At 46.2% G+C, this 27880-nt stretch overlaps 2 protein-coding genes across 5 annotated transcripts in view; both read right to left on the bottom strand.

Moving 5' to 3' along the window:
* Positions 1–21688, bottom strand: part of LOC310698981 (uncharacterized protein) — a 37007-nt gene extending 15319 nt beyond the window's left edge. The window contains exon 1 of the mRNA XM_083520550.1: positions 21114–21688. The gene's annotated coding sequence lies outside the window, so the exon portion shown is untranslated. The remainder of the gene's footprint in view (positions 1–21113) is intronic.
* LOC310698982 (uncharacterized protein) lies at positions 156–26899 on the bottom strand. Of its 4 annotated transcripts, XM_083520552.1 has the most exons (3): positions 26678–26899; positions 22532–22670; positions 156–3816 (listed from the first exon to the last, which is right to left on the bottom strand). In XM_083520552.1, the coding sequence occupies exon 3, from the start codon at positions 3633–3635 to the stop codon at positions 1794–1796; it is 1842 nt and encodes a 613-aa protein (XP_083376678.1). In that variant the 5' UTR covers positions 3636–3816; positions 22532–22670; positions 26678–26899; the 3' UTR covers positions 156–1793. The 4 variants fall into 4 exon arrangements, with proteins under 4 accessions (XP_083376678.1, XP_083376679.1, XP_083376681.1 ...); XM_083520553.1 differs by lacking the exon at positions 22532–22670; XM_083520555.1 differs by lacking the exons at positions 22532–22670; positions 26678–26899 and adding an exon at positions 12692–13440.
* Between the last annotated feature and the right edge of the window lie 981 nt (positions 26900–27880).

Here is a 27880-nt window from a genome sequence, read left to right as displayed (position 1 = left end):
CGGTGGGGGGGGGGATGACAGAGTTTGGTGCAAAAACCCTCTTGCATGCTTGAGTAGAGCAACTCCAGGGCATGAGCCAAGTAGCAGCAGAGTAGGGGCCACGTGCAGAGCAAGTCCCACACTGAGGTCAAAAACACACACAGAGGCAGCAGGACTTCTTCAGTAATAGTTTACTGAGCTTTCAAAGCATACAGTTCTCACTGGGTCCCCAGTGAGGCACAAAACTTAGCTCCTGAGAGCAAATCCAGTTTCAGCAATATTAAAATACAGCACACAGGACATCCAAGTCAGGCACACAAACCGGCAGAAGGGAGCAAGGGAGGAAAGAGGCTTGGAAGGACACAGGGCAATGGATGTGTGTCTTTTGCTTCCTGTCATCTGGGAGGGAAGTCAGCAACTCGGCATCTGCAGGAGCTTCACGATAAAAAGCTTTCTGCCAGGCAAATGAGCATCCCAGAAATCCAGATTCACCAACTCCACCTCACTATCAAAAGGTACCTTACATCTAAAATTATACTCACTAGAGAGAGACGTTACCTTCATTATTTCATTACTATACAGTTTTACATATAAACACCAGAACTTCAAATACACGACATGCTTTTAAGATGGATTTTCTGCTGAGCTCATTGCTGTGAAGAAGAGTAAACTCTGAAAGGAACACGTTCCTCACTCCATACATCTCAATGGGTTCTCCCCTCTGAGTCCTTAGATGTTCCTCAAACACTCCATTATAACTAAAGCACTTTCTGCAATCTTTCCCTTTAAACAGCTTCTCCTCTTTGAGGGTTGATGGGTTTGTAGGGTGTCAACTGTTAAAAGTTCTTCCTGTCCATGAGTCTGTTGATGTAGGACTTACACAACATTTATATGGTTTCTCTCATGTGGGAGTTTGTTGATGTAAATCAAGGGTTCCACTCAGACTGAAGCTCCTTCCAAACTCCATACATTTAAATGGTTTCTCCCCTGTGTGAGTCAGATGATGTCTTCTAAGGCTTGCATTGAAACTGAAGCTCTTTGTATTGATGGAAGAGATGCATAAAGACCAAGCGGGCTTTCTCCCGGGAAGACACTTGTCTGATAATTTGAGGAACATAATTGATATTTTGGAAAAACCTTTGGAAGGCCTTCTGGGAAATGATATATAATGAACTGAAAAAGGTATTTAAATATACCTTCTTGAAGAAACCAGAGGCCTTTCTTCTGGGCATTGTCGGCCAATTGGTGTCAAAGAAGGACAGAACTTTTTTTATGTACGCTACAACAGCAGCAAGAATACTCATTGCAAAGTACTGGAAGACACAAGAACTACCCACTTTGGAAGAATGGCAGATGAGGGTGATGGATTACATGGAACTGGTAGAAATGACTAGCAGAATCCGAGACCAGGGAGAAGAGTCGGTGGAAGAAGATTGGAAGAAATTTAAAGACTATCTACAGAAATATTGTAAAATTAATGAATGATAGAATGATGTTGGATAGCAATTAAGGGTTCCCAGCTGTAATGCTTTAAGAGAATATGAAAAAAGGGTTATAATTGGGTTAAAATCTAATGGTAAGGATTTGCTAAACCAATGAATTGAAGCGGAATACAAAAAAGGGAGGTATGAGGAGGTCCGGGAAATAAGCTAAAGGAAAATAAGTAATAGAAAATAGGTGTGTTTTTAACTGTTTTTATTTTGTATTTTTCTTCTTCTTTTTCATTTTTACTGTAATATTTCAAAAAATCTTAATAAATATTATATATATAAGAAAAGAAAAGAAACTGAAGCGCTTTCGCATTCCATGCATTCTTATGGTTTCTCCCCTGTGTGTGTCCGTTGATGCCTATTGCGGTGCCCACTCTGACTGAAGCTCATTCCACATTCCATACATTTAAATGTTTTCTCCCCTGTGTGAATCCGTTGATGTGTTTTAAGGTTTCCATTTCGACTGAAGCTCTTTCCGCACTCAATGCATTTAAATGGTTTCTCCCCTGTGTGAGTCTGGTGATGTTTATTGAGGTGTCCACTCAGACTGAAGCTCTTTCCACACTCCATACATTTATATGGTTTCTCCCCTGTGTGAGTCCGTTGATGTATTCTAAGGTTTCCAATCTGAATGAAGCTCTTTCCACACTCCATACATTGAAATGGTTTTTCGCCCGTGTGAGTCCGTTGATGTGAACTTAATTGTCCACTCCGACAGAAGCTTTTTCCACACTCCATACATTGAAATGGTTTCTCCCCTGTGTGAGTCCGTTGATGCATATTGCACTGCCCACTGTGAATGAAGCTCTTTCCACACTCCATACATTTATATGGTTTTTCACCAGTGTGACTTCGCTGGTGCAATTTAAGTTCTGCATTCTGCCTGAAGCTCTTCCCACACTCCATGCATTTAAAAGGTTTTTCACCCGTGTGAATCCGTAGGTGTGAACTTAAGTGTCCACTCCGACGGAAGCTTTTTCCACACTCCATACATTGAAATGGTTTCTCCCCTGTGTGAATCCGTTGATGTATTCTAAGGTCTCCACTCTGACTGAAGCTCTTTCCGCACTCTATACATTTATATGGTTTCTCACCTGTGTGTATCCGTTGATGTTTTCTAAGGGCTCCACTATCACTGAAGCTCTTTCCGCACTCTATACATTTATATGGTTTCTCCCCTGTGTGAATCCGTTGATGTTTTCTAAGTTCTCCACTATCACTAAAGCTCTTTCCGCACTCTATACATTTATATGGTTTCTCTCCTGTGTTAGTCCATTGATGTTTTCTAAGTTTTCCATTATTAATAAAGCTCTTTCCACACGCCAAACATTTATATGGTTTCTCCCCTGTATGAGTCTGTTGATGTCTTCTAAGGTGTCCACTATCACTAAAGCTCTTTCCGCACTCTATACATTTATATGGTTTCTCCCCTGTGTGAGTATGTTGATGTCTTCTCAGGTTTCCATTGAAACTGAAGCTCTTTCCACACTCCAAACATTTATATGGTTTCTCCCCTGTGTGAATCCTCTGGTGCAATTTAAGATTACTATTCTGACTGAAGCTCTTTCCGCACTCCATACATTTAAATGGTTTCTCCCCCGTGTGAGTTTGTTGATGTCTTCTAAGGGTTGCATTGAAACTGAAGCTTTTTCCACGCTCCTTACATTTAAATGGTTTCTCCCCTGTGTGAGTCCGTTGATGTCTTCTAAGGCTTCCACTATCACTAAAGCTCTTTCCACATTCCATGCATTGAAATGGTTTCTCCCCTGTGTGAGTCCGTTGATGTCTTCTAAGGCTTCCACTATCACTAAAGCTCTTTCCACACTCCGTACATTTATATGGTTTCTCCCCTGTGTGAATCCTCTGGTGCAATTTAAGATTACTATTCCAACTGAAGCTCTTTCCGCACTCCATACATTTAAATGGTTTCTCCTCAGTGTGAGTTTGTTCATGTTTTCTACGGTTTCCATTCCGACTGAAGCTCTTTCCACACTCCATACATTTAAAAGGTTTCTCACCTGTATGTGTCCGTTGATGTAAAGTTAAGTGTCCCCTCTGACTGAAGTTCTTTCCACACTCTGTGCATTGAAATCGTTTCTTGCCCATGTGAGTCCGCTGATGTCTTCTAAGTTTTCCACTATCAGTGAAACTTTTTCCACTCTCCATACCTTTAAATGGTTTCTCCTCTCGGAGTCATTGATGTGAGCTATGTGTCCTCATTCAATGAAGCATATCCCACATTTCACACTTTTTAATGGCTATTCCTAATGAAACGAAAGGTTCCCCATCTCCAGGAATTCTGACTGTCTTCTGTATCACCTTCTTCAGAATGGGCAGAAAGGCAATCCTATTTTGGTTTCAAGGAAGAGAACAAAGGGAAAGAGAACACATCAAATGCCATTAGCAGCTTTTCTTATTTCAACATTTCCTATTGTCAGGGCTGCCACCCAGTCCCAGCTCACATAGGACCAAGTCAGCCAGCGTTCAGTTTCAAAGAGTCTTTATTGGATTACAGGTTCCATTTCCAAACTGCAATGTGCAGCCCTACTTCTTCTAGGTCAGAACGACGAAGACCCGTCTGAGTCTCCGCCTCTAGCGCACCAGCTTAATACCCTAGCCTTGCTCCACCTCCTGCGCCTTTCCTTCCGTCTCTGGGTCCTTCTGCCCCCCTGGGTCTCTCCCTTCCTACTCTCTTCTGACGCGGACCCCCCTGACCCTTCCGCCTCCTTGCGGCGGGCTTTGGGACCCGGCTCACTCTCTGGGCTGCTAACTGCGCCAGCTTCCGCTACATTTGAACTTGGCGCGCGCGCCCAACTCTCCACTTTCCTCTTGATAGTTTCATCGCTCCCCGAGGTGGGCGTGACTACTCCTGACTCATGCCCTCCCTCCTTCTGAAAGTCTCCGGAACCCGATATCTGGTCCCCTTTCTCCCCGCCGCTCCCGGCTGGGCACGTGGGTCCCGATCTCCAACTGCTGCTCTCTGATCCCTCTCTGGACCCTTCTTCATGGGGTGTCCCCCTGCTCTCCCCCCTTGCTCTGGCTGCTGGCGCTCCCTTCTGGGAATCCTCGGACTCGCTAGACAGGTTCGGTGATCTCGGGTCGTCATCCCCACTCATCCTTCCTTCGTATTCCTCCCCCTCGCTCTCTGTCTCCTCCCTTCTCTGCGTCTCTGCTCCTGAACCCCTGACATCCATCCCCCCCTCGAAGCCCCCCCTTCCCCCCTCCCCGCTTTCAAGGGTGGTTGGTGGGTGCTCCGTCATCACGGGAGTGAATGTCGGATACAGTTCGCTCCCCGTTGCTGGCCGCCAATTGAAGACCTCCGAGTCTTCCTCCCCGCGTTCGTCAACGGTGATCTCCTCCACCTCCATTTCGGTGCCGCCGTGCTCGAAACCAAGATCCTCCCCGCAAATGTCCATGTCAGTCTCTGCGTCTGTCACCGGACCTGGTATCTCCTGCCACTTCCGGCGCCACTGCTCCTCTGGCCGATCATCCCACCAATACGAGTTATCGGACGCCGAACCCTCCGGTGACCCCTCTGGGGAACGTGTGCGCGGTGCGGGTTCCCCGTCCGAGTCGAAACCATGGAACGTGCTGGAGGAAAGCGTGGGCGTGAACAACCAGTCGTCGAAGAAGCCCGCTGGCATAGGTCTGTGTGGGAAAAGGGCATGAAACTCGTCCTTTAGCAGGGGTTCCTCCAAGGCGTAGTCCGGCACCCAGCTATTAGCACTGGCCCGGGTGCCTTCCCTTGCTAGGAGATATTCTACTCCGTCTTCCCCCCATCTGGAGTCCAAAATCTCCGTGACTTCGTTGATGGGGTCCTGCTGTGGCAACCTTCCCGCCTCCGTCCGTTCCGGAGACTGACTCGGTGCCGTTCCTGGTTCCTGGAACCTGTGCGGTGCCCTGTAGGGAGTGAGCACCAACCTGTGGAACACCGGATGCATCCTGGAACCCTCCGGTAGCACCAGCCGAAAAGCCACTGGGTTGATCTGCGCTTCGACTCGGTATGGACCGAGTTGCTTGTGCCCCAGCTTTCTCTTGGCTAACGATCGGGTCGGCACCGCGTGGGCTGCCAACCAGACCCAGTCTCCCACTTGGATCTCTTCGCCCACTCACCTGTGCTTGTCAGCTTGTACTTTGTATGCGTGCTTCGCTAGCTCCAGCTGCCGTCTGAGTTGATCGTGGACCTCTTGCAACTCAGATGCGAAAGCGTCCGCCGTCTGCGGTTCCCCTTCCCCCACCCTGTCCAGTCCCGGGAAGGTTCTGCGATTCCTCCCATTGTTGGCGAAGAACGGCGTCACCCCTGTGGACACGTGCTTCGTGTTGTTGTAGGCGAATTCGGCGAGCGGCAGGTAATCCACCCACGTCGCAGGCTGTTGATTGGCATAGCATCTCAGGTACTGCTGCATGATGGCATTGACCCTCTCCGCTTGCCCGTTGGTCTGCGGGTGTCTTGCTGATGTCAGGTTGATCTTGACGTTCAGGAAGCCCATCAGCTTTTGCCAGAAATTCGAGATGAACTGGCGTCCGCGGTCGGACAATATAGACCGCGGCAGCCCGTGCACTTTGAACACGTGATCTATGAACAGTTTGGCCGTTTGTTCCGCCGTGGCCACCTTCGCACACGGTATGAAGTGTGCCATCTTGGTGAACAAGTCCACCACCACTAGTACAGCTGTCTTGCCTCTCGAGCTGGGTAGATCCGTGACAAAGTCCAGGGCCACTCTCTCCCACGGTTCAAACGGCGTTTGCAGCGGTTCCAGCAGTCCTGCCGGTGGTTTGTGCACCGGCTTGGCCCTCTGGCAGGTGTCGCACCTCGCGACGTAGTCCGCGACTTCCCCCCTCAGTCTGGGCCACCAAAAGTCTCTTGCGACCAATTCCACCGTTTTTTCTGTGCCAAAGTGCCCGGCCGTGGGTGCGTCGTGCAGCTGCTGCAGTACCCTGGCGCGAAGTTCGTCTCCCGGCACGTAGATGGCCCCTTTACGTAAGAGCAAGCCGTCTCGTATCTGGAACTCGTCGCCCTTCGCCGTGCCCTTGTGCACCTCTGCCATCTTCGCCTGCGCGAAGGAGTCGTCCTGCAACGCCCGTCGCACCGCATCCAGGTCTACTGTGGCTGACGCGCACGCCCACGCTGTTGGCGCAAAGATGTGCATGGCTGCCGCTGGCGTCGCCTCTTCGAGGTATTGCGGTTTTCGGGACAGTGCATCCGCCATGATGTTGGTGTCGCCCGGGACGTATTCAATTCGGAAAGTGAAGTCAGCAAAGAACTCCGCCCAACGTATCTGCCTCTGGTTCAGGAACCGAGCCGTGCGCCAGTGCTCCAGATTCTTGTGGTCCGTGCAGACCTGCACCGTGTGCTTGGCGCCGATCAGGAAGTGCCTCCACGCCCTGAAAGCTGCATGAATGGCAAGCAACTCCCTATCCCAGATGGTGTAGTTCTGCTCCGACTTGCTGAGCTTTCTGGAGTAGAACGCCCCCGGCCGCCAGACCCCCTGTGGGTCCCTCTGCAGCAGGACAGCTCCCACTGCTCTATCGGACGCGTCTGTCTCTACCCGCAGCGGTCTGCTGGGGTCGATATGCAGCAGTTGCTCTTCCGACGCGAAGAGACGCTTGAGTGTCTGAAAGGACCGCTCCGCCTGCTCCGTCCAGATGAATTTCTTTTTCTTGGAGCTTAGCGTGTCCGTAATAGCTGCCGTCTGCATCGCGAACCCCTTGATAAACTTGCGATAGAAATTGGCGAATCCGACAAACCTCTGGACCTCTTTCCGGTTGCGCGGGCTCTTCCAATCCAACACCGCACGAACCTTGGCGCTGTCCATGGCAAGCCCCTTGTCCGACAGCTTGTAACCCAAGAAATCCACCTCCATCGTGTCGAACTGGCACTTCTCCAGTTTGGCGTACAGTCTATGCTGCTGCAGCCTCTCCAGCACCTCCCGAACGTCCTGGTCGTGTGCCTGCTGCGAGTCAGAGAATATCAGGATGTCATCCAGAAAGCAGACGCACTTCTTGTAGAGGAGTCCCGCCAACACGTGATGCATGAAAGCTTGAAAACAGTGAGAACTGTTTTGCAAACCAAACGGCATCACTCTGTATTCGTAGGTGCCTAGAGGCGTGAACATGGCTGTCTTCCACTCATTGCCCTCCCGCATGCGGATGAGATTGTACGCTCCTCGCAGATCCAACTTGGTGAACACGCGTCCCTTGCGCACCGTCGCCAGCAGGTCGTCAATCCTGGGCATGGGGAAATCGGAGGGCTTGGTCAGCCTGTTTAAGAGGCGGTAATCCACCACCAATCTTTTTGGGGGCGTGTCCTTCTTCTTCACGAAGAACACAGGACTGCCCCCTACTGCTCTGGACTCCCGGATGAAGCCGCGCTGCAAATTGTGATCTATGAACTGTTTGAGTTCCTGTAGTTCGTCCTCAGACATGGAATATAGCTTCCCCTTCGGCAGCGTCGCCCCTGGCAGGAGGTCAATCTTGCAGTCATATTGCCTGTGCAGTGGTAGCTTGTCTGCCTCTTTTTCGCAGAAGACCTCCAGAAAGTCCGCGTATTTGTGGGGGACTGCTTGCAACGTCCCCAACTGCAGTTGTGAGTCCTCCTCCTCTCCCTCCTGCCTGGGCAGGATGCAGTGTTCTGCGCAGTAAGAGGAGCCGAAGATCAGCTGTCTCTGGTACCAGGCCAGCATTGGACTGTGCCTGTCCAGCCAACTCATGCCCAACACAATGGGCGTGTCCGACAGTCGGGTGACATTAAAACTGATGACTTCCCTGTGGTTACCAAGTTGCATCACCATTGGTGGCGTCTGCTTCACCACCTGCCCCCCTAGCAACTCTCTGCCATCCACTGTGACGACTTGCAGGGGCAGAGTGGCAGGCAGTAGCTTTATAGCGTGCTGCTCCACAAAATCCTGTGCTATAAAGTCTGCGTTGCTTCCAGAATCCACAGAAAGCGGCACTTCGATAGTGACGCCATTTGGTAGCTGGAGAGACGCTGTGAGCTGCACCACTGGTTTGGGTGGGAGGGGGTCCGTGGGTTGCAATATCGCTGGGGACTGCTTCACTGATGCGTCTGGCTGGGCCCCAGTGCCTCTGTCTCCAGCCAGACATCGTCGTTTCCCTGCTGGGTTTCGCTGTATTGCGTGGCCGCTTTCACCGTTGCGGAGGCTGCAGTGTGCTTGGAGCTCCTCTGGGGACACTCTTTCGCCAAGTGTTGAGGGCTGTCGCATATGTAACACTTCCGGGTCCCTCTAGGAGGTTTAGTCTTGACTGCCGTCGGTGCAGAGGCTCTGGTAGCTGACTGAGCCCTGGCGCCTCCCACCTCCATAGGTTCCACCCCCCTTCCTGGCGGAGGTGTGGATTGCGCACGCGCTGCTTCCCTTGGAACGAAAGAGAAACTTCTCGCTGCTTCGCGCCCTCCGTGTCCTTCGTCTCTGCACCATGGACGTTCTTCCAGCCTCACCCCCACAGTCAGCGCCCTTTGGACCACTTCTTGCGTGCTTCGGGGCCTCTCCCCCCTCGCAATTTCATCCTTAACAGCAGGGCTTAGACCCTCCCAGAACAGGTCCCTGACTGGGGCGAATCCCGGTCCCATTCCAAGGCACTGACAAGCGCAAAAAAGCGGGCGTGGTACTGCCGTACGCTCGCCCTCCCTTGTTTCAGTCCATGAATCTCCCGTCGGGCAAGATCCACATCAATGGTAGACAAAAAACACGCATCCATCGCTTTGATAAAGGCATCTGCACTCTGAAGCGCCGGATCTTTATCCCTCCACAAATTGCGTAGCCACGCTTTAGCATCCCCATGCAAATGGGATAGTATAAACCCCACTTTCTCTTCCTCATCTCTAAAGTCTTTTGCCAGCAGTTGCAGTGCGCACATTACATCTGCTCGAAAATTGGGGTACTGTTGTAAATTCCCATCGAAGTGAGCCACAAGCCCTCCTGCTCTCCGTGCCAACCCGACCCCCTCCGGTCTGGGTCCTGGCTGCCCGTGCTTAACCCATGCTTCAAACCTGGCGTGGAGATCTCGGTAGGCGGCTGCCGCATCCTCCTCCCTTTTCTTGGATGCCAGTACCTCCGCATTCAATTGGGTAACTGCCTGTTGCAGCGCTGAAACTTTCTCTGCTTCCGTCATCTTTGCCAACTGTCGTGAGCTTGCTCCCAAACACCGATCCCCTCCTCCAGCTGCTTCTGTCTCCGCTGCGAGGTATCAGGTGTCAGAAGCTTGTGAGACGGGTCTTACTGTCAGGGCTGCCACCCAGTCCCAGCTCACATAGGACCAAGTCAGCCAGCGTTCAGTTTCAAAGAGTCTTTATTGGATTACAGGTTCCATTTCCAAACTGCAATGTGCAGCCCTACTTCTTCTAGGTCAGAACGACGAAGACCCGTCTGAGTCTCCGCCTCTAGCGCACCAGCTTAATACCCTAGCCTTGCTCCACCTCCTGCGCCTTTCCTTCCGTCTCTGGGTCCTTCTGCCCCCCTGGGTCTCTCCCTTCCTACTCTCTTCTGACGCGGACCCCCCTGACCCTTCCGCCTCCTTGCGGCGGGCTTTGGGACCCGGCTCACTCTCTGGGCTGCTAACTGCGCCAGCTTCCGCTACATTTGAACTTGGCGCGCGCGCCCAACTCTCCACTTTCCTCTTGATAGTTTCATCGCTCCCCGAGGTGGGCGTGACTACTCCTGACTCATGCCCTCCCTCCTTCTGAAAGTCTCCGGAACCCGATATCTGGTCCCCTTTCTCCCCGCTGCTCCCGGCTGGGCACGTGGGTCCCGATCTCCAACTGCTGCTCTCTGATCCCTCTCTGGACCCTTCTTCCTGGGGTGTCCCCCTGCTCTCCCCCCTTGCTCTGGCTGCTGGCGCTCCCTTCTGGGAATCCTCGGACTCGCTAGACAGGTTCGGTGATCTCGGGTCGTCATCCCCACTCATCCTTCCTTCGTATTCCTCCCCCTCGCTCTCTGTCTCCTCCCTTCTCTGCGTCTCTGCTCCTGAACCCCTGACACCTATATTCCCCCGTCTCCTACCCATGTTCCCAGTTTTTAGGCAATGAAGATGCAATGATGTCAAATGATAGTAATGCATCACCACCTTTCATAATCCTCAATCATTGTTAATAGCGCAGCATGATTTTGGAATACAGCCTTTTCAAATCAATTGTTTTCTCACAAGGAAAGGCAGCTGCTCTCTGTCCATGAAGAGGCCCCCCTTTTCTCTGGTTCATCGTTCCTTTGGACATTTCCCATCCTCGGCATCATAATCCTCCATCACCTCTCTCTCTCTCTCTCTCTCTCTCTCTCTCTCTCTCTCTCTCTCTTTTTAATCAGTTTTTACTGATTTTCATTATTACACATACACATAGAATACATACACTCATTATACATTTATCCATCCACCTAAGCCTTAAGCTCTGCCGAGCTTCGGACTTCCCTCCATCTCTTCAGTAAGTATCATATAGTTATAACATCACGTATTCTATTTAATACTATTTTGTCTTATGCCGTTAGAGTTACTCCAACCCTGCCAGTGTCTTTAAAGTTTTACCATTTTCTCTTACATATACCAAATATTTACTCCAATTTTCAACAAACTTCTTTTCATCTTGGTCCCGTATTTTTCCTGACAATCTAGCCAATTCTGCGTAATTCATCATTTTGGTCTGCCATTCCATGATTGTAGGTAGAGTATCAGTTTTCCAGTTCTGGGCCAACATAGTTCTAGCTGCTGTCGTGGCGTACAAGAAAAGATTTTTATCCTTCTTTTTAATTTCCTTCCCTTTCAATACCAATAAAAAGGCTTCAGGTTTTTTTAGAAAAGATTTTTTTGTACTTATATATATATTTATTTATTATAAATATTTTTTATTAATTTTCCAACATACATTTATACTATCCAATCTAAATTTATCACATATTTTCTCTTTTGGACTTCCTTCAGCCTCTCTAACAATCATCCATTATTCAATTTTCACCCTCTTATTTTTCTTCTACACAATATTCCTCAAACATTCACAGAGCTTTTTGAAATCCCACTAGTGTTGTTTGCTCATCACATATACATTTCAAATAATCTGAAAATTTCCCCCAATCTTTGATGAACTTTTGGTCTCGTAGATATCTGATCTTCCCCGTTAGTTTATCTAGTTCTGCATAGTCCATCAGTTTCATTCTCCATTCTTCTAACGTCGGTAGTTGTTCCTGTTTCCATTTTTGGGCCAGTAGTATTCTCGCTGCAGTTACTGCGTATTGGAAAAGTTTACAGTCCTTTCTATTTATCTCATTTCCTACTATTCCTAAAAGAAAAGCCTCTGGTTTCTTAACAAATGTATATTTCAACATCTTTTTCAACTCATTATATATCAGTTCCCAGAAACCCTTCACCTTCTTGCAATCCCACCACATATGGTAAAATGTTCCCTCTTTTTCTTTACATTTCCAACACTTATTACATGTTTTATACATTTTTGCCAATTTTACGAGTGTAATATACCATCTATAAACCATTTTCATAACATTTTCCTTTAACGCAGTGCATGCCATAAATTTTATATTTTCATTCCATAATTTTATCCAGTCATTGAACTGTATATTACAACCCAAATCTCTGGCCCAGTGTATCATAACCGATTTAACTTCCTCGTCTTTTGTATACCATTCCAGCAACATTTTATACATTTTAGATAAAATTTTGTACTCATTATTTATTATTTCCATTTGAAATTTTGATTCTTTTTCATCAAAACCTCTTTCTTTAAAATCCTTTTAAAACATTTCATTAACCTGATAATAATACAGCCAATCATATACATGCTCCTTCACATCTTCATAAGGTTTCATTTTCCATTTTCCTGCTTCTTTTACTATCAATTCTTTATATGTAATCCAGTTCCCCCTTAAATTGACTTTCTTGAGACTCATAACTTCTAACGGAGATAGCCAGTGGGGAATTCTTGGTTCTAATAAACCTTTATACCTCTCCCATATTTCTATGAGAGATCTTCTAAAGATGTGGTTTTCGAAACCTTTATGGATTTTTTTCTTCTCACACCATAAATATGGGTGCCAGCCAAATCTGTTATCTAAACCTTCTAAATCTAACAAATCAGTCTTTTTTAACTTTATCCATTCCTTCAATCAACAGAGACATGAAGCTTCATAATATAATTTCAAGTCTGGCAGGGCGAAGCCTCCTCTTTCTTTCACATCCGTTAATAACTTAAACTGAATTCTTACCCTGCCAGATATATCTTGAAATTGCTCTTTGCCATTCTTTAAAGATCACTGTCCCCTTGATTATTGGAATTGTCTGAAACAAAAACAACATCTTTGGCAGCACGCTCATCTTAATCATTGAAATTCTCCCCCAAAAAGATAACTTCATTCGACCCCACACCTCTAGATCTTTCTTTATTCCCTTCCACACTGGCTCATAGTTATTCTGAAACAAATCAAGATTCTTAAGGGTTAACCAGATTTCCAAATGTTTAACTTTTTTCACCACTTCTATCCCTATTTGTTGTTGCATTTGTTTCTATCATACCTTGTTCCATATTTTTTGTAAGTATTTTGGGTTTTTTCTTATTTAATATAAACCCTGCCACTTGACCAAATTGTTCAACTTCTTCTAAAACTACTTTTGCACTTTCCAGCGGTTCTTCCACTATTATTACCAGATCATCAGCAAAGGCATTTACTTTATACTGATTCTGGCCTACTGACACACCTTTTATTGCTTCATTTCTCCTTATTGAATTTAAGGAAATTTCCAGAACCATTATGAATAACATCGGTGAGAGAGGGCATCCTTGTCTCGTACCTTTTGATATTTTTAATTCTTCTGTAGTCCTGTTGTTTACAATAAGCTTTGCTCTTTGTTCAGTATATATCACTTTTATTCCATTAAAGAATTCTTTCCCCACTTCCATATATTCTAATTTTTTTAACATAAAGTCTCAAGAAATGTTACCAAAGGCCTTTTCTGCATCCACAAATATTAACGCAGCTTGTTTCTCATTCCTGGCTGTCAGATATTCTAACAAATTATGTTCCTTATATTATCTTTCATCTGTCTGCCAGGAAGGAAACCCGCCTGGTCTTTATGAATAATTTCTTGTAATATCTTTTTCAACCTCTTCGCTAAGATACTTGCAAAAATTTTGTAGTCCGTATTTAGCAATGAGATAGGCCTGTAATTTTTAACTTGAGTCAAATCAGAGTCTTGTTTTGGAATTAGTGTAATAAAAGCTTCTTTCCACGTCTCTAGCATTTCTCTATCCTGAATAATATTGTTCATGACTTCTCTCAGCGGTGTAAACAGGATGTGCCTCATTTCTTTATAATAACTTGCTGTAAATCCATCTGGTCCTGGAGCTTTCCCCTTTTTCAACTCTTTTATGGCTTCTTTAATCTCTTCCATTTCTATAGGGGCGTTCAGCCTTTCTATCTTTTCTGTCGGGATCTTCTGCACCTTTTTTTTCTTTTAAAAATCTTTCTGTTTTTCTCATGTTATTTTTCTCTTTACTATTATATAAATGTCTGTAAAAGTCCAAGAATCCTTTTCTGATACCTTTTGGATTAACTATCTCTTCTCCTTCTATGATGATTTTATTTATTGTATTCTGTTCCTTTCTTTTCTTAATTTGCTATGCCAGCCATTTGCCTGATTTATTTGCAAATTCAAAGTTCCTTTGTCGCAATTTTTTTTATATTCTACTCCACTTCTTTATTTATTATCATAGCAAATTGTGTTTGCAGAGCTTTTATATTCTGTTTTATTTTCAAATTGTCTGGTTTCTCAATTAATTTTTGTTCATTGTGCATTATTTGTCTTAAAATTTCCTTCTTGCCTTTCGCTCTGCTTTTATTTTTTATTGAATTCTGTTGGATAAAAAATCCTCTCATCACCGCCTTGCTGGCATCCCACACTACATTCATTTTTGTACCCTTACTACAATTGTTCATTAAAAACTCCACCAGCTTCTTTTGTGCCCTCTCTAAAAAAAATTGATCATCTAGAAGGTAGTCATTAATTCTCCATCTGAATGATCTTTCTCCGTAACCTCTTATTTCACATTTGATTGGATTATGATCTGAGATCACTCTTGGTTGAATTTCAACTTGCATGATTCTTGGAGTTAATTCATTAGATACCCATATTTGATAGATTCACGACATTGACTGATTCGATTCTGAATAAAACATAAACTGTTTGTCAGGTGGATGTCTCAGTCTCCAAATGTCTATTAAGTTACAATTCTTAATCATTGAGGAAAAAAACTTTGGTACTTTTCCCTCTTTACTCATTCCTGATGCTCTCAGTCTATCCATTTCCATTGACACTACTCCATTCATATCTCCCATTATTATAATCTCTTGGTCCATATAATCAAACAGTTTTTCTTCCAAATCTTTATAAAAATCAGTCTTGTTTCCATTTGGTGCATAGATCCCGACTGTTATAATTTTTTCACCTTGCCACTTGATCTGGAATGCAATTATTCTTCCTTCTTCATCTTTGAAAATTTGCTGAGCTTCAATTTTATTTCTTATATAAAATATTCCCCTCTCTTTTTGTTTTTGTCTGACGATATAAATTCATTTCCTAGTCTTTTGTTGATCAAAACTCTTCTATGTCTTCTCGCCACATGTGTCTCTTGTAAACATATTATATCCAAATTTTCCTTTTTTAGATATTGTTCAATTTTATGCCGTTTTTTCCTATCGTTCATCCCATTAATATTCCAATTCCATAATTTTAACACCATCTTGGTATCCTAATTAATTAAATTTTATTAAAATTTTATAATCTTTCTTCTTGTACTTCTTCTTCTTCTGTGTTTCTTCCATCTTCTTCTTCTCCCTCTCCCAGTCCACTTTCCCCCGTAGCTCCTGCTCCTGCTGCTGCACCTCTTATTTCTTCATCTTCTGGTCTTAATTCCTTGTATCTTCTCAGAAACTTGCTTGCTTCCTCTGGGCTTGTGTGTTTGTGTTTCTTACTTTTATAGAAAAAGTAAATTCCCACTTGAATTTTATTTTGTTCTTCTTTAAAATTTGCACCAATGGTTTATATGGATCTCTCCGTTTCAACAGTCTGATCGGTATATCTTTAAAAATAATTATATAATTCCCATCGATATTCAATCTTTTCTCTCTGTTCTTCTGCAAGATCATATTTCTCATTTCTCTGTCCTTGAATATTATTAGACAGTCCCCCGGAGATTTCCTTGTCTTAGTTGTTCTTGCCTTCATTCTAAATGCATTTTGCACTGTCATAGCTACCTCCGCTGGTGGAAGTTCTAACCATTGTGCTATTTCTGCAATCAGTGTCTCTTTAATATTTTTACCCTGTATCTCTGGTACAGCTCTCAACCTCAAATTAGTCTCCCGCTGCCTCAATTCATTCATAGCAATCGCATCCAAGACTTCTTCTTGTGTTTTATTAATCTCTGACATTTCTACCTTTATTTTCTCCTCTTCTCACCTCACTTCCCTCATTTCCTGTTTTGTCCTCTTCATCCCCTCCTCCAACGTTGTGTTCTCTTAGTCACATCTTTCAATTGTCCCTTTAGAATCATAGAATCATAGAGTTGGAAGAGACCACAAGGGCCATCAAGTCCAACCCCCTGCCAAGCAGGAAACACCATCAGAGCACTCCTGACATATGGTTGTCAAGCCTCTGCTTAAAGACCTCCAAAGTAGGAGACTCCACCACACTCCTTGGCAGCAAATTCCACTGTCAAACAGCTCTTACTGTCAGGAAGTTCTTCCTAATGTTTAGGTGGAATCTTCTTTCTTGTAGTTTGGATCCATTGCTCCGTGTCCGCTTCTCTGGAGCAGCAGAAAACTCCCTCCTCTATGTGACATCCTTTTATATATTTGAACATGGCTATCATATCACCCCTTAACCTCCTCTTCTCCAGGCTAAACATGCCCAGCTCCCTTAGCCGTTCCTCATAAGGCATTGTTTCCAGGCATTTGACCATTTTGGTTGCCCTCCTCTGGACACGTTCCAGTTTGTCAGTGTCCTTCTTGAATTGTGGTGCCCGGAACTGAACACAGTACTCCAGGTGAGGTCTGACCAGAGCAGAATACAGTGGCACTATTACTTCCCTTGATCTAGATGCTATACTCCTATTGATGCAGCCCAGAATTGCATTGGCTTTTTTAGCTGCCGCATCACACTGTTGGCTCATGTCAAGTTTGTGGTCAACCAAGACTCCTAGATCCTTTTCACATGTACTGCTCTCAAGCCAGGTGTCACCCATCTTGTATTTGTGCCTCTCATTTTTTTTTGCCCAAGTGCAATACTTTACATTTCTCCCTGTTAAAATTCATCTTGTTTGTTTTTGCCCATTTCTCTAATCTGTCAAGGTCGTTTTGAAGTATGATCCTGTCCTCTGGGGTGTTAGCCACCCCTCCCAGTTTAGTGTCATCTGCAAATTTGATCAGGATGCCCTTGAGTCCATCATCCAAGTCGTTGATAAAGATGTTGAATAAGACCAGGCCCAAGACAGAACCCTGTGGCACCCCACTAGTCACTCTTCTCCAGGATGAAGAGGAACCATTGATGAGCACCCTTTGGGTTCGGTCAGTCAGCCAGTTACAAATCCACTGAGTGGTAGCATAGTCAAGACCGCATTTTACCAGCTTCTTTACAAGAATATCATGGGGCACCTTGTCAAATGCCTTGCTGAAATCAAGGTAGGCTATATCCACTGTGTTCCCTTCATCTACCAGGTTTGTAATTCTGTCAAAAAACGAGATCAGGTTAGTCTGACATGACTTATTTTTCAGAAATCCATGCTGACTATTGGTGATCACAGCATTCCTTTCTAGGTGCTCACACACTGTTTGCTTAATGATCTGCTCCAGAATCTTCCCTGGTATTGATGTCAGACTGACTGGGCGGTAATTATTTGGGTCCGCTTTTCCCCCCTTTTTGAAAATAGGGACAACATTTGCCCTCCTCCAGTCTGCAGGGACTTCACCTGTTCTCCAGGAATTCTCAAAGATGACTGCCAGTGGTTCTGAGATCACATCTGCCAGTTCTTTTAATACTCTGGGATGCAGTTCATCTGGCCCTGGAGACTTGAATACATCTAAACTAGCCAAGTATTCTTGTACTATCTCCTTAGTTATTCTGGGCTGTTTCCTTTGCTGAATCATTTGCTCCAAATTCTTCAGGTTGGGCATTGTTTTCTTTATCGGAAAAGACGGAGGCAAAGAAGGCATTGAGGAGTTCAGCCCTTTCTGTGTCCCCTGTTTGCATTTCACCATCTTCTCCTCTGAGTGACCCCACTGTTTCTTTGTTCTTCCTTTTGCTACGAACATACCCATAAAAGCCTTTTTTGTTGCTTTTAACCTCTCTAGCAAGCCTGAGTTCATTCTGTGCTTTAGGTTTTCTGACTTTGTGTCTACACGTGCTGGCTATTTGTTTGAATTCCTCTTTGTTGGTTTCCCCCCTTTTCCATTTTCTGTACACATCCTTTTTTAATCTTAACTCAGTTAAAAGTTCTTTAGATAGCCATGTTTCCGTCTCATTGGTATTGCCTGAAGTTGTGCTTTTACTATCTCCCTCTTAACAAACTCCCAGCCATCATGAACTCCCTTTCCTTTTAGTATTACTGTCCATGGGATCTCACCTAGCACTTCCCTAAGTTTTATGAAGTCGGCTTTCTTAAAGTCAAGAAATTGAGTCCTAGTATGCTTGGCTGCTCCTTTCCACTATATAGTAAACTTCAGAAGAGCATGATCACTCGCGCCTAATGATCCTTCCACTTCTACCCCACTAACCAGGTCATCAACATTGGTTAAGACCAGATCTAAAATGACTGTTCCTCTTGTTGCTTCTTCCACTTTCTGGACAATGAAGTTGTCTGCAAGGCCAGTGAGGAATCTGTTTGACCTTATGCTCTTGGCTGAGTTTGACATCCAACAAATATCCGGGTAATTGAAGTCCCCCATTACTACTATCTCCCTTCCTTTTGCATGCTTGGCCATCTGTTCCAGGAAGGCATCATCTATGTCCACCGTTTGGCTTGGGGATCTATAGTAAACTCCCACAATGGGGTCACTGTTATTCTTCTCTCCCTTAATTTTGACCCAAATGCTCTCACTTTGGCTTTGAGGTTCTAAATCTTGGATCTCTTCACAGGTATACACATCCCTGACATATAACGCCACTCCTCCTCCTTTCTTGTCTGGTCTGTTTCTCTGAAATAGATTGTATCCCCCCGTTATTACATTCCAATCATGGGACTTATCCCACCAGGTTTCAGTGATGCCTATTATGTCATATTTAGTTTGCTGTACCAAGAGCTCAAGCTCATCTTGTTTATTTCCCATGCTTTGCACATTAGTGTACAGACACTGAAGTCCATTAATCATTTCCCAGTGTCTCTTATTTAAGGATTTTTTCCTCCCACCACTTTAATTCATTTACTGTTTCATCATTTTTTTGTGTCCATTTTTCCAATCCTTTTGTCCATTTGTTCTAATTTGGCCTCTAAAATTTTTTCACTCTGCTTTATATCATTTTTAATTTCTCCAAACATTTTCAATATTTCTCCCTTAAAATCTGACTCTTGTTTTGAGCTTCTCCTATCTGCCGGTGTCCCCCCCTTCACTTGTTTTTTTCTGCTGGTGCGACATATCTTTTAGTCTCTTCACACTCCTACCAAAGTTAATTAATGCACCAAAATTAGCACAACCAGTATATAAGGCCCAATACAATATTTAGCAAAACCCAATAACATATAAAAACTAACACCGAACTCCTCCGATCAATATATCAACCCAGGTATTTCCTACATCACAAAATAAATTGCCAGAATAAAAATAAAATATAACCCAATGGAGATGCTCTTATTATCTTAAAAAATCCCAAAAGAGAGAATATAATCGTGATTGTACTTTTAGCCTTTTTGTTAGGAGAATTCACTAATTCACAGTCCTCAAATTTCAAATTTTTGCCAAGGTTTTAAAACTTTTTATTATTGAAGAGATGATAGAAAGACAAAAATCTTCTTGCCGCCACTTAGGCTAATTCCAATCTGTCCTTTCGAAAATAAAATGCAACAGGGGAAGAAAAGGACCAAACCATAAAAAAGTAAAAAATAATATATTTTCTCAGTTTTGTTATTGCCAGTTATTTTAGATTTTAATTATACTCCAATTATAATCCAATGTAGTCTTCAAACTCTCCAATCCCAGATTAGTCCAAGGAAGGAAGTAAAGAAGAAGTAGCAGAAAACCATAAAATAAGTCCCACAAAAAAGAAAAGAAAAAGGGAAACAAAAACAAAAACAAAAATTATATCCAGAGCAGGATTCTTCTGAGGGACGATCTCAATCAGTTACCAGCCTTATCCATTCATTAAAACCACTCTACACAACTTCTGCAATGGTGTTATACTCCAACGACAAGGGAAGGAAGGGGGAGGGGGAGGGGGAGCAGTATTTTTTTAGAAGTTAATTTTGATGCTCACCATCAACCCTTAAAACCTGTGGCATTGTTCAGTTTCAAAAGTCAGATTATTATAATCTATTACAGTGCATAAAACTTCCCCTTTTGTCCGTTAAAATATTCACTTCTCCAAAAACGTTGCTGTTATTTTTCCAGAGTACAGCAATGTAACAATGGCGACGGAAGTCCTTACATCCAGTTGTGCAGTTCTTTATTAAAAGTGAAACTAAGAATTCCTTCTAATCTTGTCTCTTTCTTTCCCCCACCAACACACTGAAGATTTGCAAAAAAAATAACAGTCAAACGTCCCTCTGCTTCCTCTTCTGTTTCTTTTTTATCTTATTGCTAGTTCTTAGCTATTTCCTTAGCATAGAAGTTTTAGAGGAGAAAGCGGCAACGACCGCTAGCCATTACTCACATAGCTCGCTCCCGCTCTGCTGACAGTTCTGTATCTGTTTTCAATTGCAGATACAGCTGAACTCCACGTTTAATTCTTTTTGCTCCAAAACCTTCCTTTAGCCTTGAACTTCCAAATTCTATCCCAATTAGGTCCGAATTTCTTAAGCTTGAGTGTCGGTCGCTTCCCTTGCAAGTTCGGGGCTACGATTTTTAGAGGATAGTTAATGGCTTCCCTCTGCCTGCTTCTCTCTCCGCTTCTCTACTCTTCACCCTTACAGGGCTACCTGACGGCCAGGCGATTTGCAAATTGGCTTGCCGGGAACCAATTCAATAAAAATCCTTCCTTAAGTAAAGTTACTTTCTGTTTCTTTGTCCTTCAAATGGAATTTCCCCTTTCACGTGGCTGGAGGACCAGACGGGGAGACTGCCATAGAGTGTCAGGAAGAAAGGCACAAAAAGTAAAGAAGGGAATGAAACCTCCAAAACACGGAGAGAGCAGAAAGGGAGGGAGGGAGGGAGAGCAGATAAAAAAGAGAGAAGGGGGGGAATAAGGGTGGGGGAAGGGGATACACGAGGGGCGATAGAGTGAGGAAAGGGAGGGGAAAAGATCAGGAAAGAAGAAGAGGGGGGAGAGGGGTGGAAAACAGGAGTAAGAAGTAAAGATAAAAATAAAAGTCAAAGACTTATTCTTCGTGTTGTATTCCAAATACAAAATCTTCTTTTTCCGGTTCCTTATCAGCTTAAGCCATAAATTCTCCACTCAAGACCGATAATCAAGCATTATAAAGCGTACCGTTTATCTCCTCCCCCACATAGAGGGCGAAAAAAGCAAAGGAGAGGCTCAGATAGAACTTCAGCAGATATTCACAGCAGTCCCCCAGTCTCTTCTTTCTTGCTCCTGCAAACGTACCGACTGTTACTCCAACATAGACTTCTGCCCAACCTCTTCACAAACAGCAGGAAAAAAGCAGAGTTCACGGGTGTTCACTGGTGGGCATTTTAAGCTCACTCTCCGACCCCTGGCACAGGACGCTTCAACCAAGACAATACCAAGAAGTTTTTCCTCCCCTTCTATGCCTCTCTGTTGTTTCCCCACAAATCGTTACCTCGGAACATAGTAACCAAGGATTTTCTGCGAACCTCACTTGGCGGCTGCTTTCTTACTTTCAGTCCTCTCTCAGTCTTCCGCCAGACGCCATTTTCTCCCTACCGCTGGGACGGACTCCCTTTTTTCACCCTCAGCACTCCGAATCTTGTTAATTTTCTTTTCTAAAATCCGCAGATAATAACTGCTTTAGTTTTAGTCCAGATTTGCTTTCTTTGTTTGGAAGCTGGCCGCTTTCGGTCGAAGCTTGAGACTGCACAGCGCGGGGTGCCTGCAGCTCAATCCCGTCCCCGAGCTTAAGTTTAGCTTTAAAGCCTGTGAAACAGGAGAGAACGTCCAGGCTCTGCCAGGTACTCTGCCCCCCAAGATACTCCTCTCAGGGTATGGAGGTCCACGTAGCCTTTGTAGCCCCTCTAAAGCCCCCACACTACTCGAGACCCCCCTGAGGGCTGATCGCAGCTCAACCGGAAGCCCCCATCCACCTCAATCTCTTAATGAATCACCTGCACAGCCCCATTGGCCTCAGGAGGTCCATACGGACGATGTGAGACCCAGGTCTACATCTTTTCCAGGGACGGTGGCCTGGGTCAGTCAGAGAACTAGTGACAAGGCTTGGTGCTTGGCGCCAGCTGAATGGGTGCTCAGGGAAGCTCCTGTTCTGGGAGATGGACCTCCATCTACATGCCTTGCATTGCATGGAGAGAGCAGGAGAAGTGGAAGGAAAGCAGCTGGCACATGGGAATCCCAGGCGGAAACACCCACCCCAATGGTTCTTTATAATGATGATGTGCTGCCTGATCTCAGGCCCCTCTTTTGACCCAGGACTACCCTAATCTGGCAGTGAATATTAGCTGGATATTAAGGGCAAATAGATAACTGTACGTAATAGAAACTTCAACCTTGAATACGTAGTATTGAATCATTAATGGCCTGAAGTTGTGTTATTTCTGGAGACATGAATTTATTCCGGGTCTGTCTCAAATATCATAATTATAGGATGTCTTGGGATGTTAGAGGAGCGGTAGTTCTTTTAGTGGGGGACATTGTCATGCACCTTCTGCAGTAAATTATCCACCCTTGGTGCCCACCCTGCACTCAGCTCTCACCTGTGGCTTCCAGAAGCTGTCAGCATGCAACAGGGCTTCAAGCAACGGCTTCAACCGGCTGGCTAAACCAGGTGAGGAAAGCTGATGGGTCTCAAATCCTTGGGGGGCTGGGGAATTCTGCTGCACCTGAAGTCAAGCCCTGGTGGATGGAGAGGAGGAGAACAACCGTGAATCCCACAGTCCAGAAGGCAGATTCTGCCCGTGCTGAAGAGGAAAATGAAGGGCAGATGGGATCGTCAACCAGGGAAGGGAGCCCATCGAGAAGGAAAACTCTGGTCCTAAACATTTGCGGCCTCGTGAGTTATTTTCAGGAGAAGAAAAGGCTATGGAGGGAAACCTGACACAAATCTTGAGTGGAGTTTCTAAGATGCTTGGATAGTGTCCTGCACACCTCCTGCCAGCAACTCCTGCAGCCTAGCTAGTGCCTAACATACTGCTCTGCTGAGAAGGGGGTCTTCTTGTCTAGGCAGCCCAGGACCCCCAAACACACTGCCCAGGCTGCCATTGCTGCTAACACAGCAGTTTCAGGTGGAGAAATCAGCTCAGACATGTGTATCAAAGTCTCTCTGATGTGGAGCAAGGGAAACAGAAGCGCTATTTACATCATACAGCAATGTAAAAGTATTCAAAATATTTGGTTTTTGAAGAAAAGACCACCATGTATCAGGTGGCCCCTTGAAAGCTAATGAATGTATTGTGCCTGGAGCTTTTGGGGGTGCAGGACCAGGAAAGCTTCTGCAACCATTAACCTTCCAATTGGGATTCAGGCCTCATCATGGAACTCACACTGCCCTGGTTGCTGTGACTGATGTTCTCTGAATGGTCTGAGGGGGAAGCTGTTTCCTGTTTCTGCTAAATCTCTCAGTGGCTTTGGAGACCTTTGGCCATGGTGTCCTTCTGGACCCTCTAGGGGAGATGGGGGAACTGCTGTGCAGTGGTTCCCTCCTTCCTCCTGGGCCATGCCCAGAAAGTGGTGTTGGGGGATGAGTGTTCAGACCCCTGGGCTCTCACTTGTGGGGAGCCTCAAGACTCCATCCTCTCCCCCATGCTTTTTAAGATTTATACGAAGCTGCTGGGAGAGATCATCAGGGGTTTGGGGCTGGGTGTTCACCAGTATGTGGGTGATACCCAGCTCTTCTTCTCATTTAAATCAGAACCAGTGAAGGTGGTGAATGCCCTGTGTTGGTGCCTGGAGGTGGTTTGAGGATGGGTGGCAGCTAACAGATTGAGGTTGAATCCTGACAAGACAGAAGTACTGTCCCTGGAGGACGGTCAGATGTGGAGGATTCCCTGGTCCTGAATGGGGTAACTGTGGCCCAAAAGGACCAGGGGCACAGCCTGTGGGTCATTTTGGACTCACAGCTGTCCATGGAGGTGCAGGTCAGTTCTGTGTCCAGGTCAGTTCTGTCTGCCAGCTCCATCTGGTACACTGGATGAGACCCTCCCTGCCCTCGGACTGTCTCACCAGAGTGGCGCATGCTATGGTTATCTCCAGTTTGGACTACTGTCATTTGTTGTACATGGGGCTACCTTTGAAGATGACTCAGAAACTGCAACTAAAACAGAATGCGGCAGCTGGACTAGTAACTGGGAGCAGCCGCGGAAACCACATAACACTGGTCCTAAAGGATCTTCCCTGGCTCCCAGCACATTTCCAAGCACAATTCACACTGTTGGTGCTGACCTTTAAAGTGACTTAGTTGCATTTTTCAGGCATAGAAAAGTATTGATCTAATGTAGAGAGATCAATCATTCCTGGTCTATTGCTTCAAGAAGGTTCTGGTGGTTTTGCTCTGTGTGATTCAAAGCTGGAGTTTTCTCTAGCTGGAATATTTTAGCTGATCAGGGAGTTTCCTTTCTGCTGAGAGCAGGTGGTGGGATCAATTGTAATGAGGTTATGCTGAACCTTCCTTGATTTTGGGAACCAGATGAAACTGGTTAAATTGGAGTGAGCCAGGCTTGTTATCCTGTCCCAACGTTACTCTGACACTGAATTGTTTATAAATTGCAGTATTGAAAGGCGCCTGGTCCCACTTCCTATTCTGCTATTTCTCTACTCTGCTTGTGTGTGTCTTACTTGAGTGCTAGATTCAGGCAGGTAGCCGTATTGGTCTGACACAGTCAAAATTAATAAAAAAGGAATTTCAGAAATACTTGAAAGACTTGTTGCTGAAAAGAGACTTGGAAGAGAAGTTGCTGAATTACAACTTATTACTAAACTGAAAACAATGGAGAGACCTGGTCTGAATAGAGATATTGGATTCTTGTCTCATTACACATACTAAAGCTATTTTTGGTCATCTGCATACTATCCCTTGCTTTTTCCTGTAGGACTAATTGCAGTCGTTAACAGTTGTCAACAGCTTTACCATACCCATCTCCTACTACCCTTCTGAGGAAAACCCCACCCCACCCTCCCACTATATATAAGGGTCTGTCTAGCGACTTCTGTTTCAGTGTATCTGAAGACGTTTGCATGCACACCAAAGGTTATACCCAGGACAATCTTAGTTGGTCTCTAAGGAGCTACTGGACATTTCTTTTTATTTACTTGAGTGCTGCTTTGGTATGCCAAGTTAGGTTTCTATTTAAGTTAGGGCTTTGCTATGTTTAGGATCCTGTTATGCTTCTTTGCATCAGTAATAAATTTATTTGCTGAATAAAATGTTTGCTCCCTCTTAGCGTTTTTTCCTACTCTGCTAATTATATGTCAGACTTGCTCTGGAGGTCATTATGGAGGAGCAAGATCTGCGAGCTGAAGTCCTCAATAGCCTCGGCCCTGTAGAGCTGAAGGAGCGTCTCCACCCCCCATGGCTCAGTCTGGACACTGAGGTCCTCTTCTGAGGGTCTTCTGCTGGTTCCTTGCCTGCGAGAAGCGAAGTTACAGGGAACCAGGCAGAGGGCAAGGAAATGGGCAGCTACCTGACATTTGGAAGACAGCCGAAGGCAGCCCTGTATCGGGAGGATTTTAATGTTTGATGTTTTACTGTTTTTTATATGTGCTGTAACCTGCCCAGAGGGGCTGTGGAAACCCAACCAGAAAATGGGTCGTTTGACTGGGAAGATTCATGCAGTCGCTGTCATCGGATGCTGAAGGATTGTATCTCAGCTTGTCAGTCCCTCTGACATTGCCTACAAAGAATAGGCGGAACAGAAATGCTTTTGAGGTGCAACTTCTGTATCATTCCTGAGAACCATTCCATGGACTCTGCACCCCCGTTTCTGATGACAGGTGTACATTATCCTCATCCTCAGTGGAAAAGACAATAAAGATGGAAGCCTGAGAGAGAGGAAAAGGTTTCTGGCTGCTTCCTGGGTGGGATTGCGGAAACCAAGAGCCGCTTCTGAGAAGGCCTCCCCCCTCCTCTCTTCCTCTGGGGATTTCCTCTCCTCTCCAGGGGACCAGTGGTTGGACTGGGCAGAAGCGCTGTGTCTGGACAGGGCAGGGACTTATTGGGTGGGAAGAGGATGGAGATTGCAGGAAGGGGTGGGGGGACTGGACCCCCCAGTTTCCAGGGATCCCTCTCTGGTCGCCTTGAAGGGGTGGCATTCCTGGGTGGGAGGGAGAAGCCAAGGCGGCCCCTCCGGAGATCCCCAGCGGGCACCACCATGGAGAAGTCTCCCCAAATACTGATTTCCTATCTCTCCCCCCCCCAATGCTGCCCTTCCCTGCCCCAGGGATGCTCCCCCTCCCCACTTCCTCGATTCCCTCCCTCTGTCCCAGAGTCTCCCCTGCACCCAGAGATCCCCCACCCCTTGGCGCGGCTTACCCCTCGCCCTGCGACCCCCATTTCTCATTTCTCCGTCCAGAAGGGCCCCCAAGACGAGCAGGGGAGGGACAGGGGGGGTCTCTATCCAGGCGTCCCTCACTCCCATTAACCCTTTCATGGCCCACCTCTTTCCGCGCGGAACCCACAGCGCCCCAGGGATGCCTAAGCGGGGGGGGGGGGAGTGGGGCGAGGGCGCTTCGCTGGGATCCCCTGGGTGGGCGGTGCATGTCCGCCCCTGCCAAGGCGCCTAAGGGGCCAAGGAAAGCCCCCTTAGCGCAGGGATCCAGGCCCCACGGAAGGCGCTTGAGGGAGCTGGCGGGGGTCTCTTAATCCTTTTCTCCCGTCTCCCCTTTCCCCTCCCCCGCGACCCCTTTACCTCTTTGTCCTCGCTCCCGATTCTCCTTTTCTTTCCCGCAACATCCAGGGGGGGGGATTTACCTGCCGCCCCTCCTCCCCTTTCCTGAAGCGCCCCCCCCCCCGAGCTACGGCGCAGAGCAGCAATCCGGCGCAGAAGCTCCACGTCAAGGAGAAGCAGGCAGTTCGGGAGGGGGGCTCTCTCCGCTCGTTCCGGAAACAGAAGCCGGATTGGAGGAGGAGCAGAAGGAAGAGGTGCGACATACGGGGGGGGGGGGTTGAGGATTGTGGGGGCGGCGAGAAAGCAGGTTGTGCCGGGAAGGCAGAGAAAGAATTGTTTGCGGGGGAGAGAAAAAGGTTTCCCCCCCCTCACTTACTTCTGGGGCTCAGGAGAGCGCGGGAGGGGCTGATCCTGGCAATCCAGCTGCAAAGTGGCCCCCCCTACAATGTTTGCATTGCAAAATCCTTCCCTCCCCCCCCCCCCCACGCCATGATCTTAGATCCATTCCATGTTTTAGGTATTGGTGCACATTGAGCAGCGGGTTGGACTCTGTGACTCCTGTGTTACGGAAAAAATAGGGGTTGGGCTTTTGCACACACACCCCAACACAATTCCTCCCTTGTGTCTCCCTCAGAGGCAACACAATGCGGCCCGGAAGAAAGCAAGGCAGCTGTTGATCTATTTGCAGGCAGAGCCCCCCCCCCTCCATGCGAGGAAGGAAGCAGCCCAGAACTAAAGCGCGTTGCGATTTGTACATCCTCAAATAATCAACCCCCGTCACAGAGAAAGCACCCCAAAAACATCCCCGGTTGCTCCACAAAATGAGTTCTGCATGGAAATCAGATCAGAGTCCGAGTTCGTGTTTTGGCAACATGACAAGTCTGTCTGTCCGTCGGGATGCCTGACGATTCCTGCTCCCTGCCTTTTCCTGGCCAGCCTGAGAGATCACTGGAAAGGGTGGATTTCTTGACTCCAGAATCCATCATCGCAGACCCATTTCATTCAGGCCTAGAGATCTGCTCTTTCGCCCAGTCTGCTTGGATCATGTGGATCATCAATGGATTATATGGATCATCCATGATGTCATACCCATCTCACGGAGGGGGGGCTCAGGAAGAATCTCCTGCCACGTGACTGGGGGAGTCTGGGGGCTGACGGGGGTCAGACAGGGCTGCTGTTTTGCTCTCCTTACTATTTCAGCTCAGGTTTTACTGGCAGAAGTTC

Source organism: Podarcis liolepis, assembly GCF_965112155.1.
Source record: "Podarcis liolepis genome assembly, contig: HAP1_SCAFFOLD_79, whole genome shotgun sequence".
Lineage (NCBI taxonomy): Eukaryota > Metazoa > Chordata > Lepidosauria > Squamata > Lacertidae > Podarcis > Podarcis liolepis.
This window is presented reverse-complemented; position numbering and strand designations above follow the sequence as displayed.

Coding starts and splice junctions, on each gene's coding strand:
- LOC310698982 (XM_083520552.1), bottom strand. CDS start 3,635: ATGGAGAGTGGAAAAAGTTTCACTGATAGTGGAAAACTTAGAAGACAT.